The following is a 16,385-nucleotide window of genomic DNA, read 5'->3' as shown; positions in this document are numbered from 1 at the left end:
ACAAAGCCAAGAAGCCTCATGGTAGTGAAAATAAGTTAACAATATTTTTTAGAGAGAAGAATTGTCAATCGGTCATATTTGACTGCACACACAACAGGATAAGTGCTCAGTTTGATGAGCCTATAGGAGAGCTTTGCCTGTGAATTGTTGGACTCTTTCTCTCCTCTTGAAGAGGTTTCTCTACTGCTTCAGCAAAGTCATCCAACAACATGCCCTTTGGATTCTGTGTCTATTCATCTGCAGTCTGTCACACCTGCTGTTCTGCCAGCAGTCATGCATGTGTTTAATACTACTACACAGTAAAAAAACATAGTGTCAATTTTACTCTTTAAGAGTTGAATTTAACTCTGTGTCAGATAACATTTGGTCCCACCCTAAATTAGTGTAAAATTTACTCTGTAGCCAGTGTAAGATTTTCAGAGTTAATTTTACTCTATTTTGTGTCACAATTTACAATTAAATGTGTAAAAACATTTAACACTGTGATCTGTTTACACTGTTAGAGTAAAATTATTTCACTACATAGAGTAGTTTCCACTCTAAATAGGCTATTCTTAAAATACACTATATAGTGTATATTTATTTTATTTTATTTTAATGAAATAGTAATGTTTTTAACTGCTATAATATAAGGCAATACACACCATCAGGTACTGTAGCACCATTTATTTCCTGATAACTCCTCAGAGATAACAATATGGGACAACATACATAGTGGTGTCATTCTCTCCACATGACATTTGTATGTCAAAAGGCCTTGGATAAGGAAGATCATCAACTTGAAAAGCAACAAAATCTTTCTTAGTACTAGTCACTTCATAAGCAAAGAAATGTTCTTGGAAAGCTACTGTAAATAAAGGTATGGTGAGCAGCACTGGTTTGTTCTGTATGATCACAACTGATTCAATCTGGTAAAACAGAGGCATTTCACATAGAACTTCACCACAAACGACCAGGTGTTGGCGGTATGCATACCCATTGTGCTTAGCCCACGTCACTTTAATAACCTTATCAAAATTGGACATTTTCATAGCAATCACTGAACCACCATTAATCATATTTAAAGACACACTTTTTCCTGGACCAATGTCCAAGCGAATAAACGTTGTTGAGGATCGCCACTTGTGTGCCATATAATTTTGGTGCTTTTTGGCCAATGTTTTTGTGACATTTTTAAAGGACTTCAGTTGTTTCTTGAAAAAATTATGTTTGCCTTCGTATCTCATGCACCAGCTATGGAGTACAGGTCCTATTTTCTGAATGCAGCGAGGATAGTGAATTAGGAAATGGTGTTTTGGTAAAAGTTTTTTCTGAGGATATACCTCCTTAAACAGTTTATGATGTTCAACAATCAAATGTTTCAAATACACACACAGGCCTTGAGATAACGTGGGAGAGAATACAAGGTTTACTATCTGTAATAACAAAATAAGCAGGGCACAGTGTTGGTTTGTAGAGGCTACCAAATCTCCAAATATAAGGAGAACATTCCTCAGTAAGCACCATGACTGAATTGCGTTTAGTCCCAAATCATTAGACTCTGCACTTAAATTCACAGCCACTGGCCTATTACATCTCTCTGTGAATCCATAATCAAAACTTAATATTCTTGAATTCAGTTCTGCCAGTGTAATGTGTTCTTTCAAATATAAAAACAGCTGCTTTAATTCAAATTGTGCGACACCTTCTAAAAGATCATGCATTACATCAACTGAGTAGTTCTCAGTTGTATGAAAATATGTAAGTGAATTTAGCAAGCATGATCTCTTCACGCCAAATACATAAGGAAGAGAAGGCTTATTTGCTATTTCTTGACAGTGAGCACTGTGGGCCTCTTTGGTACGCAACACTATTTTGGGAGCCTCTTCGGAGAATTCAGTTTGAAAGTCCTCTTTTTCGGCTAAACAAAACCTACAGCAATACCTTGCACTGAAACTCTCAACCAGACCAAACAAACTATGTAGGCCTAAATTATCTCCAGTGACCTGTATAACACTGCCACGAACACAACCACCATAAAATGGTATATCAATGCCATTACTCTCTAACTGTTTAAGATCACGAACAATAGGATCTAAAATTGCGCTAAAACCGTAACGTTTAATATCTTGAGCATGAAACAAGGCACAAAGATGAATATTGGCCAAAATAGAATTCCACTTTGGTGAGAAATTCCTTAAAGTAAAATAGATTCCACCCATTTTATGAACTCCCTTCTTGGACCCCAAGGGGTTGGCAACTTCGAAGTCGTCATAAAACATTTGGATCTGTATAGTGTGTCTCTCTGATGAAAATAGAGGATGAGTGTTGAAGAAAGAGCCATCATAAATATCTCTGAGTTTTGAATCACTAATATTTGGGCTTTTGAGCATTTCCCTAGCATGTTCACTTTTAAATATTGATTTTAATGTCGATAAAATTGGTATATACATAAATTTGTCTCTAACAACTACTTGGTCATATGTTCCTGTGTTTTTGTTGAGCCTCGAGTCAAATCTTGAGCCAATTACAAGCTCCACTGGCTCCACAGTTTCCCACTTACTGGTAATAAATTTTGATTGTTTGTAATCTGAATTTAGAGCTGTGAATGGATTCTCTAATTGGTTAAAACATCCCTCCACATTCTTGCATGTTTCAGTGTCTCTTTGATCACGAAATACACTCTGGATGACTGACTCTTTTGCATGCTCATGAATTTCCTGCACAATATCCTCCATAGAGGTCACAAAAGAATTAACAACAGACTGGGCTACACCTGCTGCCTTTAGATCTGAAATGACAGAGGCACAACTATTTACAAGGTGTTCTGACGATAATGCTGGCTCTGACTCAACCTCAGCCTCATATGTCTCTTCTGCGGGATTTGCATTAGTACTATCAAGAACAGTTTGACAATGTGGTGGTTCAGTTTCAACAATAACATCACATGCACTATTCACATGACACTTATTCAGATGCTTCCTAAGACCAGAAAAACTATTGAAAAAACGTGAGCATCCCACTTGGCCACATTGAAGATAAAGAGTCCTTCCCGTACAGAGTCCATGTATTACTTTGAGGTGCTTTACTAGATTGTTTGCGTCACCAAAGACATTGCTGCAAAGAAAGCACCTCATTGTTTAATTTCAAGAGTGCCTAACTCATCATTCTCGCTCGCAACTCTGCAATTCTTGGCGTTTCCTTAGTTTTCCCCACGTCAATGTTGTAAATGGTAGTTTGCAGAAAAGTGAACAAGTTGTTCAAGACAGGACTGTAAGATGTACCAAACACATAGTGGGCCTTGAAGAGCTCATCCAGGGCTCCAACCGAGCTGGTGGCTTGGCATGGAAGTGCATGCTTGTCGATGGCAATGAAGAAAGAGTGAATGCTGCTTTTTGTGGGTCCCTGAGCAAGGAGGTAGGGCTGACTGCTTTGAGCGATGTTGTCAAGATGCTGCTGCACGCTTGTTCCCGTCTATAACAAAACACATTCAACAACACTATTTATTAAAACAATAACATGAGATCACTCCAATCTCTAAACAATTTAAGGATTCAAGAATTTTATGTCACATGCATAGAATTACTTGCGCAAAGCACATGCAGTGAAACTGTAAGGTTCTCCAGAAGAAAGAAAGGTTCAAAGGGAAGAGTGCTGTGTGTGGGATAGGTGCTCGTAGTAGTATGTGGTGTATAACGTTGGTGTGTGTGTGTGTGTGTGTGTGTGTGTGTACTGTAGAACTTTGAGTGATGACAGAAATGAGATAGAAATAATGATACAATGATGTTTGAGGGGATGCACGGCTGCAGTGTGAGTGTTTGGGGGTGAGTGATGTTTGAGTGTAGGGTGGTGTTGACAAAGGGGTAGTGGAGTGTGGGTGGGGTGGAGTTGGGATGTGTGTGTATGATAGTAGAGTGATGTTTGAGGGGGGTGTGGTGTTGATGGCGGGGTGGGGGGGTAGTGGAGTGATGTTTGAGGGTGTGTGGTGTTGTTGGCAGGGGGTGGGTGGATAGTGGAGTGATAATTGAGGGTGTGTGGTGAGGGGTGGTGTGATGTTTGGAGTTTGAGGTGTTGTTGGTAGGGGGTGGGTGGTGGTGGGAGGGATGAGGTTTGATTAATGTCTAGTGTACCTTTTGGAATTTGATGAGGTGATCAACTGCATTAGATGCTGATATCTTCCCTGGCCTCTTTCGTCCCTGTGCAGATGGTGGTAGCAGATGTAGCAGCAGTATGATGGCAGACATGTCACTGTCCCAGCCTAGAGGCCAACAAGTATCAGTATGCTGCCCTCGTACTGCGTCACCAGCAGGCAGAACTAGACAGCTAGATAACACTTTGACAAAGCTCCAAATAAATCCAAGGACTGATTGAATTTGTTTACTTTTTGTCTTTTTTGTGTAAAACTGTAAAAGAATACAGAAAATACATAAGTTTTACATTACGATACAAATGAAATACAAGTCAGCTATGTTGCTAACCACATAGCTTCAGCACATACAGATCGCTAGGAATAGCGTTTACAACATGACCAACGAGAGCTAGCATAACTTAGCTAACTAAAGTATGCACAAAACATATATCTAAGTTACAGAAGTAAGAAAACTAAAGAGATATGACGAGGAATATTACTCTAACACAAATCATCTACTTACAGACAAATAATGTCCAAAGCTCAAACGTAAAATGGAAAATAGCTGGCACCGTGTTCATCTGTATAAACTCGTGGTCGACTGAAACGTGAATCAGGAAGTTAACAGGAAGTAGTACTTAATTACTAAACAGTTACCTCAAAAGACCAGAAGGTGGCAGCATACACAAAGGAATGAGAAATAAGGTAATCACATACAAAATAGGATGCATTCTTATGGAAGGCAGAACAATCAGGTTAAAGCGATATTCCACCATTTGGGGAATTAAGCTCATTTTCCACCTCCCCTCGAGCAAAACAATCGATGTTTACCTTTTTCCCGTTCATCCAGCCGTTCTGTGAGTCTGGTGATACAACTTTTAGCTACAGCCTAGCATAGATCATTGAATCTGATTAGACCGTTAGCTTCTCGCCTGCTAGCATCACGTTTAAAAGTTACTAAGATTTCCGGTAATTTTCCTATTTAATACTTGTCTCCTCTCAAGTTAGAAGGTGAGAAGTTAGCGGTCTAATCAGATTCAATGATCTATGCTAGGCTGTAGCTAAAAGTTGTATCGCCAGACTCACAGAACGGCTGGATGAACGGGAAAAAGGTAAACATCAATTGTTTTGCTCGAGGGGAGGTGGAAAATGAGCTTAATTCCCCAAATGGTGGAATATCCCTTTAACATTATGCCATCATTTTCCACCATCCTCAATATATTTAGCAACATGCTTCTCCACATTCAAAGACTTACCTTTTTCAACTTCAGTAGATGTCTCAGCGTTGCGCATTAAATCAAGAAGGTCTGTGGAGGGGACCAGTCCATGGCTTTCCTTAATGACTCCTGCTTTGAAAGTGGTAGGCCACCTCTCCAGGAACTTGTTGGCAGTCTGCTCACCAAACATCACTCTAAAATCTTGTTCTATCTGTAGTTTGAAAAAGAAAAAAAAGAAGAAAAGGAGGACAACCTGAGTTGGTACCTTGTGCTACATTTTACAATATGTCTCAGTATTCAATGAATGTAGATGCCATACATGTCCTGGTGTGTCTAGGAACCGTGGAAATACTGAGAAGACCTCTGCTGATTTGTTCTCATCATTGACCATGGCGTGGCGGTATACGAAAGTGACTCATCTTTTCACGGATGGTCTCCTCATCAGCAGTGTGTCTCAACAAAGCGATAGCGCATTCCACTTCCTCGTCAGTCAGGACTCTGTCGGCAGTAAAGGGTCTAGTACACCCATGGCCTGGCCCACCAACTTTAGAACAAGACAATTTTGTTGTTGCTGTTAATAACTACACAGTTTTATATCCTCCTTTAAACACATTTCACAGGTTGATAATTCCACCTCATGATAAATATTACCTTTAGGAGATTGACTAACTGCAGGACCTCTTTCCTCAGCAGCTTTTCGTTGAATTGTCTTCAACCGCCATGCAATGTAGCCTGAACCACTTTCAGGATTGTAGTAATGTTCCTATGTATAATGTATGCACAGTGTGATATATACATTCATATGATCTCTGAGCTTTGGATAAAAGCGTCTGCTAAATGCATAAATGTAAATGTAAATCTCAGCAGTTCGAAGGGCAAATATATTTTAAAACCTTTACTTACATAGCCATTCTGTGAATATGGGTCTTCAAGGTATGGAAACAGAGCGACAATCCCCTGTGCATACATCACTTTTACACTCCGGGGCGGAGATGTCCTGGTGTATTCAATAATCAACATTCATAGATAGCATTGAACAACATGACCTAAACAATAATTGCGATGTTTAAACAATGTCTCATGATAACATATTTGATCCATGCTTACCCATGTGTTTCCGTCATCTCTGCAGTAAGTATGTTGATGAGCTGTCTTCTGGTTGAATCTGTAATTGGGGGCCAAGCAGCGAAGCTGCGAAGCCCCATTGTTGGGGGCCAAGCAGCGAAGCTGCGAGGCAACCATTGTGTTTCTATTTGTTCTTATTATTATTGGGGGCCAAGCAGCGAAGCTGCGAAGGCACCCATTGTGTTTCTATGATTTCTTATTATTATTATTTAACATCTTTCCTCTGCCATTGAAGTCTATGGCAGCCCATAGAACCGTCTGGTAAAAAGTTGTGAAATTTGGCACACTGATTGGGGATAGTACATTGATTAATTTCACCAAGTTTCATGTCGGCACCTCGAGGGCTCTAGCGCCACCAACAGGCCAAAGTTTGACGTGCGTTCACGCACGTAACTTTTGACCTGTTGACCCGATTTTGAAAAATGAGGTATCGTTGGAATCCTTGGACCAAGCCGAGTTCAACGCACCCTATGACGTCATTTTCCGCCATGATGGATTTTCCGCCATATTGGATTTTAGTGAAAGTGAAACTAAAACTTCACAGGTCACAAATTTTGTTCGATCGTCACCAAACTTGACACACATGCTCTTCAGACGAAGCCGCACAAAAGTTATCACTTTTCGTCTTCGGAACTCAAACCGTTTGACCGTAAAAGCCAATCGAAATATGCGGCGAAGCCGCCAAACAGGAAGTGAGCTCATATCTCAGCAACCCATTCATCTATCATAACCAAACTTAGTACATGGACTCAGGACCCAATCAGGGGGACGCTCAAAAAATCTGGTGACCTTTGACCTCTAGGGGGCGCTGTAATTAAGAAACATGCCTTTTGGCCTGTAGCTGCTGTTTTGCTTAGAATTAAAATGCACTAGTGGTGTCTGGTAATACTGTTGGAGGTCCTTAGGCCGACCCAAGCCGACTTGTGATGTCATCGTAATTGATTCGGCCGCCATATTGGATTTAATCAAAAACACGTACACGTTTTTGCAGGTCACAAATTTCAGCGGATCCTCACCAAAATTGGCAGAGACAATCAACAGACCATGCCTGATGAGTGCCTTGCTTTCTGGAACAATTGACAGAAGCATTGACCTGTACCAGCCAATCGAAATTTGCGGCGAAGCCACCAAACAGGAAGTGATTTCATATCTCAGCAACGCTTTCATGTATCAAAACCAAATTTAGTACATGTACCTCAGACCCCATCGGGAAGACGCTCAAGAAATTTGGTGACATTTGACCTCTAGGGGGCACCGTAATTGACAAAAATGCATTTTGGCCAGTAGTTGCTGATGCGCATTATTTTGCAATGGAAGTCAATGGCAGCCCATAGAACCGTCTGGTAAAAAGTTATACAATTTTGCACACTAATTGGGGACAGTCCAATAATTCATTTCACCAAGTTTCATGCCGGCACCTCAAGCGCTCTAGCGCCACCAACAGGCCAAAGTTGGACTTGTGTTCACGGACGTAACTTTTGACCTGTTGACCCGAATGGCAAAATGAGGTATCATTGGAATCCTTGGGCCAAGCCGAGTTCAACACACCCTATGACGTCAATTTTTGACCTCTGTGTTTAAATCACAGCAAGTGTGATCATATCTCAGTCAATCTTTTATTTTTGATGTGAAACTGATGACAGCAAGTTCCATCTAGTTCATTCTAATGTGTGCGTGCAAGGGTGGGACGGGGTGGGATGGGCAGAGGCGGTTGCGGCGGTGGGCTGGCTGGGGGAGGGGGCGGCGACACTCAGCCCTGGTTCAGCCCCACAAAATCAGTTATGTTTTCATGTGAAACTTGACCTTGTAACTCAGCCAATCTTGGGTTGTATGGCATGGAACTTGCTGTGACTGCTTAAGGCTATATGTCTGATGCAACGGCATTGACTTACATGGTTAATCTGGCCTGCTGAACTCACTGCTTGGCCCCCTCATTGCTGCTTGCAGCTATATTTATTATTATTATTCCGCCATTGAAGTCAATGGCAGCCCATAGAACCGTCTGGTGAAAAGTTGTGAAATTTGGCACACTGATTAGGGACAGTCCCATGATTAATGTCACCAAGTTTCATGATGGCACCTAGAGCACTCTAGCGCCACCAACAGGCCAAAGTTGGACTTGCGTTCACGCACGTAACTTCTGACCTGTTGACCCGATTGTCAAAAATGAGGTATCGTTGGAATCCTTGGACCAAGCCGAGTTCAACGCACCCTATGACGTCATTTTCCGCCATGATGGATTTTCCACCATATTGGATTTTAGTGAAAGTGAAACTAAAACTTCACAGGTCACAAATTTTGTCCGATCGTCACCAAACTTGACACACATGCTCTTCAGACCAAGCCGCACAAAAGTTATTCCTTTTCGTCTTCGGAACTAAAACCGTTCGCGCGTAACAGTCAATCGAAATTTGCGGCGAAGCCGCCAAACAGGAAGTGAGCTCATATCTCAGCAACCCATTCATCTATCATAACCAAACTTAGTCCATGGACTCAGGACCCGATCAGGGGGACGCTCAAGAAATCTGGTGACCTTTGACCTCTAGGGGGCGCTGTAATTAAGAAACATGCCTTTTGGCCTGTAGCAGCAGTTGTGCTTAGAATTAAAACCCATTAGTGGTGTCTGGTACTACTGTTGAAGGTCCTTAGGCCGACCCAAGCCGACTTGTGATGTCATCGTAATTGATTCGGCCGCCATATTGGATTTAATCAAAAACACGTACACGTTTTTGCAGGTCACAAATTTCAGCGGATCCTCACCAAAATTGGCAGAGACCATCTACAGACCATGCCTGATGAGTGCATTGCTTTCTGGAACAATTGACAGAAGCATTGACCTGTACCAGCCAATCGAAATTTGCGGCGAAGCCACCAAACAGGAAGTGATTTCATATCTCAGCAACGCTTTCATGTATCAAAACCAAATTTAGTACATGTACCTCAGACCCCATCGGGAGGACGCTCAAGAAATTTGGTGACATTTGACCTCTAGGGGGCACCGTAATTGACAAAAATGCATTTTGGCCAGTAGTTGCTGATGCGCATTATTTTGCAATGGAAGTCAATGGCAGCCCATAGAACCGTCTGGTAAAAAGTTATAAAATTTTGCACACTAATTGGGGACAGTCCAATAATTCATTTCACCAAGTTTCATACCGGCACCTTGAGCGCTCTAGCGCCACCAACAGGCCAAAGTTGGACTTGCGTTCACGCACGTAACTTCTGACCTGTTGACCCGATTGTCAAAAATGAGGTATCGTTGGAATCCTTGGACCAAGCCGAGTTCAACGCACCCTATGACGTCATTTTCCGCCATGATGGATTTTCCGCCATATTGGATTTTAGTGAAAGTGAAACTAAAACTTCACAGGTCACAAATTTTGTCCGATCGTCACCAAACTTGACACACATGCTCTTCAGACCAAGCCGCACAAAATTTATTCTTTTTCGTCTTCGGAACTAAAACCGTTCGCGCGTAACAGCCAATCGAAATTTGCGGCGAAGCCGCCAAACAGGAAGTGAGCTCATATCTCAGCAACCCATTCATCTATCATAACCAAACTTAGTCCATGGACTCAGGACCCAATCAGGGGGACGCTCAAGAAATTTGGTGACCTTTGACCTCTAGGGGGCGCTGTAATTAAGAAACATGCCTTTTGGCCTGTAGCTGCTGTTGTGCTTAGAAATAAAATCCACTAGTGGTGTCTGTAATACTGTTTGAGGTCCTTAGGCCGACCCAAGCCAACTTGTGATGTCATCGTAATTGATTCGGCCGCCATATTGGATTTAATCAAAAACACGTACAAGTTTTCGCAGGTCACAAATTTCAGCGGATCCTCACCAAAAATGGCAGAGACCATCTTCAGACCATGCCTTATCAGTGCTTTACTTTCTGGAACAATTGACAGAAGCATTTGCCTGTAACAGCCAATTGAAATTTGCGGCGAAGCAACCAAACAGGAAGTGAGCTGATATCTTAGCAACCCTTTCAGGTATCAAAACAATTCTTGGTACATGGACTAAGGACCCAATTAGAAGGATGCTCAAGAAAAATGGTGACATTTTGTTTGCTGCAATTAGCAAAAATGCATTTTGTCTTGTAAATATTGATGTGTTTGGAATTACAACTTACTAGGAATGTCTATTAACACATTGAGTACCAAAAATGCAGTATTGCGTTTTTTGTTCCCATGCGTTGAGTGCCAAAAATGCAATATTGCGTTTTTAGCTTTTATTTTTCATTACAAAAATAAACACTCTAACACACCTTATGTGTTATTTGGGGAACTATCGAAAACTCATGAAAATGCACAATCTGGACATTTTATCAGGACATTAACTTAAAATTCTGTTTTTGATGGTTGTTGCTTTGGGTTGAATCAGTGACACATGCAGTCAGGTCAAAACCAAGCCATTTTCGTGGGTTTGTCACTAGGTGGCAGTCTCGCCAGGTCACTTCCTGGAAACTTTACACGCAACACTTCAAACACATCAAAGACGATAAATCTCCAGGGCAATTCCATGGAAAATTACATTTTCTGTAACATCCATAACACCAATAAAATGTGATGGTATGGTATGATGTGAATGATTACATGAAATTTGAGCATTTGCTATGTTTGGCTGAAGAATGTAAATGAGAAAAAATGCACAAAAAATGAATGTTATCATTCACAGCATACAAATGCCAAGGCATTTAACTGGCTGAGAGCTTAATGTCTTGCCTTTCAAACGAGCTATAGCATGTGTCCATAGCTATAACATAGAATACGCTGTGGCTCTACAAAATCGTCAACAATGATCTAGATTGCTGGCACTCTGGGCCAAAGCTTCTGAAAACAGCGCGGCATTCAAAGTGTTAGTACTCTTGGAGTTCCTAAGGCTAACACATACCAACTTGTGACCTAACATAACTGATCTTGCCACCATCTTAGATTTTGTTCAAAACGCAAAAACATTTTCACAGGTCACAGATTTTGTCTGTTTGTGAAGTTGGCACAGACAATCTTCAGACTGAGCCTTACATATGTCTTGATTTTTGAAGCCATATTCAGAACCGTTCCATATTTACCATAACACAGCCAATCAAACAGGAAGTCAGCTCATATCATAGCAACCCTTTCATGTATCAAAACCAAAGGCTGAAGGTTCAAGAAATTTGATGACCTTTCACCTATAGAGGGCACTGCAATTTGCAGAAATGCGTTTTGGCTTGTAAGGCTTCATGTGTTTGCATTTAAACCTTACTGGCTATTGAAAAAGGTCCTTTGGCTGACACGTGGCAACGTTTGATGTCAATGCAATTTAGGTTGATAACTGTTTATGTATAAGAATGTAAAACTTGATGTATTTATTCGTATATTCATTTAAAAATTCACTGAGTACTCAAAGTCTTTGTTGAGTAAATAGAAATATAGGCAAAAAACATTTTGTACTTTATTAATCACAATTTCATAATAGCATAGCTAGTGATATGTAATTCAATAAATTTACATAGATTTTACAATCTTACAATCTCAAAATTTACATAGATTTTACAATCTTACAATCTCAAAATGTAGGCTAGTTAATCGCGGAGTGTACTTAGTCTGTTGACTTTCAGGGTTATGGACTAAAAGTCATTACTGCAGTCATTGATAATCTGCTACAACTCTGTGGTAGTGTGACGGCCTGTTAGGCCTTCTGCATATTGACTACTTGTTTTCAGGTGTGCTTAGGACTTAACGAGCTGATGAGCTGCACCTGTACACTGGAGTCCTGATAAGAGGACTGCTTCCTCTCCCCTTAGCAGGGCCATTCTTACTTTGGGTTTTGGACATGCAACACTGCACTCAGACACATTGCAAACACACAACATCCATGCATTACTGATGACTGACTTTGACCCACCTCACACTGTTTGTTTGTTATTTGGTTAGTTTGGTTAATAAATCCATATTTTAGTTAAAGATCCAACCTCTCGACTCCCTCTTTTGTTGTGGCCTTACCCCTAGACCATAACATGGGGGCTCGTCTAAACAAACCTTTTTTCTGTTAGTTTACATTTAAGTCGCACATTCCTTTTTGTATTTGATTGTTCTGTGTTTGCTCCCTTTAGGTTCACGTGCAATTGTCTTTGGTTCTCACTTGCCTTGCTCAGGTGCAGGAGGGTAGAGTGAATTTGAAGTCCAGAGAGTCTGGCATTTGGTGCATGTAGCACATTCGTTGGACAATTGGCATGTGTTCCTTTTTGTGTGGGAGTATAGTATGTTGGGATCACCTGGATGCGTCTGCTCAGGTGCAGAGCATCAAGTAGGCTAGCGCCGGAAATCCCAGGTTGTCCTTTGGCGCCGGTAGGTGCAATAATTTGGTTAGCAGTCGTAGCACTTGATTGGCGTCTGCTTAGGTGCAGGCCAGCAGGTGTGATTTGGTTTAACTGCTGCTCGCATAGTCGTTCGGTGTAGTGCCGTAGTCTAGTGCGAGTTTTGGGTCTTAGGTTTTTGCATAGTAAGGTTTGAATACCATTTTGGAAATGCGAGGTTTGTACTTTGGTTTGCATTATTGGCTTGAGTGCCATTGTGCTAGAATGTTTATTTTGTCGGCTTTGCTAATGTTTGTGTGTGTTAGGGAATGTGCGACATATGTTATTCCGTGACTTGCCACAGGCTGGTCTATGGTCATTGGAGCCGTATTAACCAAGTTTTGCCGACATTTGTCTCTGAAATAGGATTCATCTCCTGTGTTTGGTGAGTGCGTTGCACTTCTTTGAAGGGGGACGAGAGGTTGGTTGGATAGTTTACTTTAGATCATTCTGTTTTCTTCAGTTATTGGCTGAATTTGTAGGAGGTAAATGGCCTTTTTGCTTATGTTGGTCTTAGCCTTTGTAGTTTTGTCTTGTGCCATTGCTTAAAAACATTGTTTGCCACTTTAATGTCCAGTGCTCTCAGTTTTCCCTGTTAGGCTTTAGTGGCGTTTCCCCTTTGGGTTGCGTCAAGGGGGGTTGTAGTGTTGTGGCAATGCGGTTCGTGTCAATCATCTTTGGGTGATTTTGTCTCGGGAGCACGTCCGTGGGAATTTGTGGGGTTGCCTATTGCAGGTCGCTTTGCAAACCCGCTGGTTTAAGGTGCACAACAACCCGCCGCAAATCCTCATGAAGACCATAGGTAAGTTTAGCTAGCTTTGGGGCTATATAGTTAGTGGGGAAAACTCCATGCTAGTTAAAGTGGTGAACACTGCGTTATTTTGATTTATGACTTGTTGGTTTTCTTAGATTTGTTCTACATTTGAACTTTCATACTGGCCATTTGATTTGTTTTTTGATCCACATGTTTTAATTTGTTGAGCAAGGGCACAATTCATTTTGCTGGGGTTAGTATTTCCCTTAGTGATCGTCTGCCTGTTTCTTGCCATCTCCTTTTTTGTTTTTGTGTTTCTCAGGATGGGTACCTGGAGTGGTGAGTTCAGCTGGAAGCGCGGTGCAGACTTGTGTACAGTTTTAACAATTCCATATTGTAATTTAATGTTTTGTCCATATTGGATGTTTTGGGCCTGATTTGAAATTCAGAAACCTATGGTTTCTGTTTTATGGGGGAGGGTGTGACGGCCTGTTAGGCCTTCTGCATATTGACTACTTGTTTTCAGGTGTGCTTAGGACTTAACGAGCTGATGAGCTGCACCTGTACACTGGAGTCCTGATAAGAGGACTGCTTCCTCTCCCCTTAGCAGGGCCATTCTTACTTTGGGTTTTGGACATGCAACACTGCACTCAGACACATTGCAAACACACAACATCCATGCATTACTGATGACTGACTTTGACCCACCTCACACTGTTTGTTTGTTATTTGGTTAGTTTGGTTAATAAATCCATATTTTAGTTAAAGATCCAACCTCTCGACTCCCTCTTTTGTTGTGGCCTTACCCCTAGACCATAACAGTAGACAAAACCATCTTTAAAAAATATGTGTTGTGATCAAAGTTGTCAAACTTTTTGTCATGTGATTCACATCATTACATGTTTTCTATGCTTAATATATTAACATCTTAACATATTTTCTGAATTATGCTGGTTTGTTTTCAAAACATTATTAACAATAAGTGTTCCAATTGAAGAGGTATAAATTGCATGATGTTATGCAAACAAATACCCTGAAAACTAACCTCCTAGATATAGTATGATAGTATGACATTTATTTAGAAGTATTGTATTCAATTTAATGGAAGAAATAGAAAGCACCACATAAAACAATCATGGAACAAAAAGCAAAGATATCCAAAATAGTAAAAAATAAAACTGAGAAAAAACATGAAGTCATTAAATCCCCATTACTTCTATTTCCCTTGTATTACTAAATGGTAATTAGATTAGATTCAACGTTATTGTCATTGCGCAGAGTAGAAGTACAAAGCCAACGAAATGCAGTTTGCGTCTTGCGTCAGAAAAGTGCAATGTTCTAAACAAAGTATAGAAAGGTGGGGCATAGGCAGGACAAGAAACATTTTTACTACATTTTTAGGACATTTTTACTACTCGGAAGTAAATATAAATAAGGCTATATGATATGAATAAATATGGCTATGTGATATGAACATAAGCTAATAATCTACAGGACGAAGTCAATATTCTTGACCGGGCTTGTCAGCCCTTAGTCAGTAGATGGCCCCATGTACAACTCATTGCCATTTGTAGTGTTGTCCTGTAGTGCTGTTGTAGATTGCCAAGATCAGCTATGAGCCTCAGCAGGTGACATGGTGAGGATCCATGAACCTCAAGGCACTCTGACAAGTACAAGTCCGTCTGCACCACCACAACCACCAAGCGAAAAGGAAGATGAGTCTCAGCAGGCTCTCCGTCTGGTACAGGTGGTTCGATAGGCTGTGTGACTTGTGAATGTCCATGAGCCTCAACAGTCCTAACCATTGGTGTGTCCCATGGAACAGACGTATGGAGCAGTTCTGTGCATACCTGTAGCAGTGGTCACACCACAGCTTTGAAACATCTCAGAAGGTATATTCTTTGAAACTGGGCAAACATTATGTGTAAGGTAATTTTAGAGCGGTTGTACATTTACAATAAAGGTATACATTATTTTGTCCTACAGGTTTAAGAAAGCAAAATGTCTATTCATTAACAGTGTATAAAATGTATGCTACATCTTACTAAAATATGCATAAACATTTAGATTGCATCTTTTGGAGAAAGAAAAGCACAGATACTCACTTAACCTGATAAGATCTTGATAGGCTGAGTTGTTGGTGGATGTCCGTGATCCTCAGCAGGCCCTGTGATTGGTGCAGGTCTCTCACAAGGCTGCATTCCTGGAGGATGTGACCGGTGCTGTACATTAGGAAGGCTATGTTGCTGGCGGATGTCCGTGATCCGCAGCAGGACCGGTGCAGGTCACTCGGAAGGCTGCATGGCTGGTGGATGTCCGTCATCCACAGCAGGCTCTGTGTCTGGTGCAGGTCACTCAAAAGGTTGTGAGGGTGGCGGATGTCCATGATCCTCAGCAGGCCCTGTGTCTGGTGCAGGTCACTCGGAAGGCTATGTTGCAGGCTAATGTCCATGATCTGCAGCAAGACTGGTGCAGGTCACTCGGAAGGCTGTGAGGCTGGCGGATGTATGTGATCCTCAACAGGCCCTGTGTCTGGTGCAGGTCACTCGGAAGGCTGCGTAGTCTGCGGATGTCCGTGAACCGCAACAGGACTGGTGCAGATCACATGAAGAGTGCGTTGCTTGCTGGTGTCCGTAACCCGCAGCAAGACTGGTGCAGGTCACACAGAAGGCTGCGCTACTGGCGGATGTCCGTGATCCTCAGCAGGCCCTGTGTCTGGTGTAGGTCAGTCAAAAGGCTGCGTTGCTGGCAGGTGTCAGTCATCTGAAGCAGGCACTGTGACTGGTGCAGTTCATTGGGAAGGCTACGCTGATGGCGGATGTCCGTGATCCGCAGCAGGAC

At 41.6% G+C, this 16,385-nt stretch overlaps 1 protein-coding gene across 4 annotated transcripts; it reads right to left on the bottom strand.

Moving 5' to 3' along the window:
• Positions 1 to 651: 651 nt before the first annotated feature.
• On the bottom strand, positions 652 to 6,499 carry LOC121716166. Of its 4 annotated transcripts, none has more exons than XM_042102410.1 (7): positions 6,433 to 6,499; positions 6,229 to 6,322; positions 5,977 to 6,088; positions 5,645 to 5,869; positions 5,365 to 5,536; positions 4,110 to 4,237; positions 652 to 3,453 (listed from the first exon to the last, which is right to left on the bottom strand). In XM_042102410.1, the coding sequence occupies exon 7, from the start codon at positions 3,114 to 3,116 to the stop codon at positions 684 to 686; it is 2,433 nt and encodes an 810-aa protein (XP_041958344.1). In that variant the 5' UTR covers positions 3,117 to 3,453; positions 4,110 to 4,237; positions 5,365 to 5,536; positions 5,645 to 5,869; positions 5,977 to 6,088; positions 6,229 to 6,322; positions 6,433 to 6,499; the 3' UTR covers positions 652 to 683. The 4 variants fall into 3 exon arrangements, with proteins under 4 accessions (XP_041958344.1, XP_041958347.1, XP_041958346.1 ...); XM_042102412.1 differs by lacking the exon at positions 4,110 to 4,237; XM_042102411.1 differs by lacking the exons at positions 5,645 to 5,869; positions 5,977 to 6,088; positions 6,229 to 6,322; positions 6,433 to 6,499 and having other exon boundaries at positions 5,365 to 5,634.
• Positions 6,500 to 16,385: the final 9,886 nt, after the last annotated feature.

This window comes from Alosa sapidissima, chromosome 8, assembly GCF_018492685.1.
Source record: "Alosa sapidissima isolate fAloSap1 chromosome 8, fAloSap1.pri, whole genome shotgun sequence".
Taxonomy (NCBI): Eukaryota; Metazoa; Chordata; class Actinopteri; order Clupeiformes; family Clupeidae; genus Alosa; species Alosa sapidissima.
The sequence above is the reverse complement of the archived record's forward strand: the minus strand, read 5'-3'. Positions and strand labels throughout refer to the sequence as shown.

Bases quoted from the DNA above. Each gene is read 5' to 3' on its own strand.
- LOC121716166 (XM_042102410.1), bottom strand. From the start codon at position 3,116: ATGAGGTGCTTTCTTTGCAGCAATGTCTTTGGTGACGCAAACAATCTA.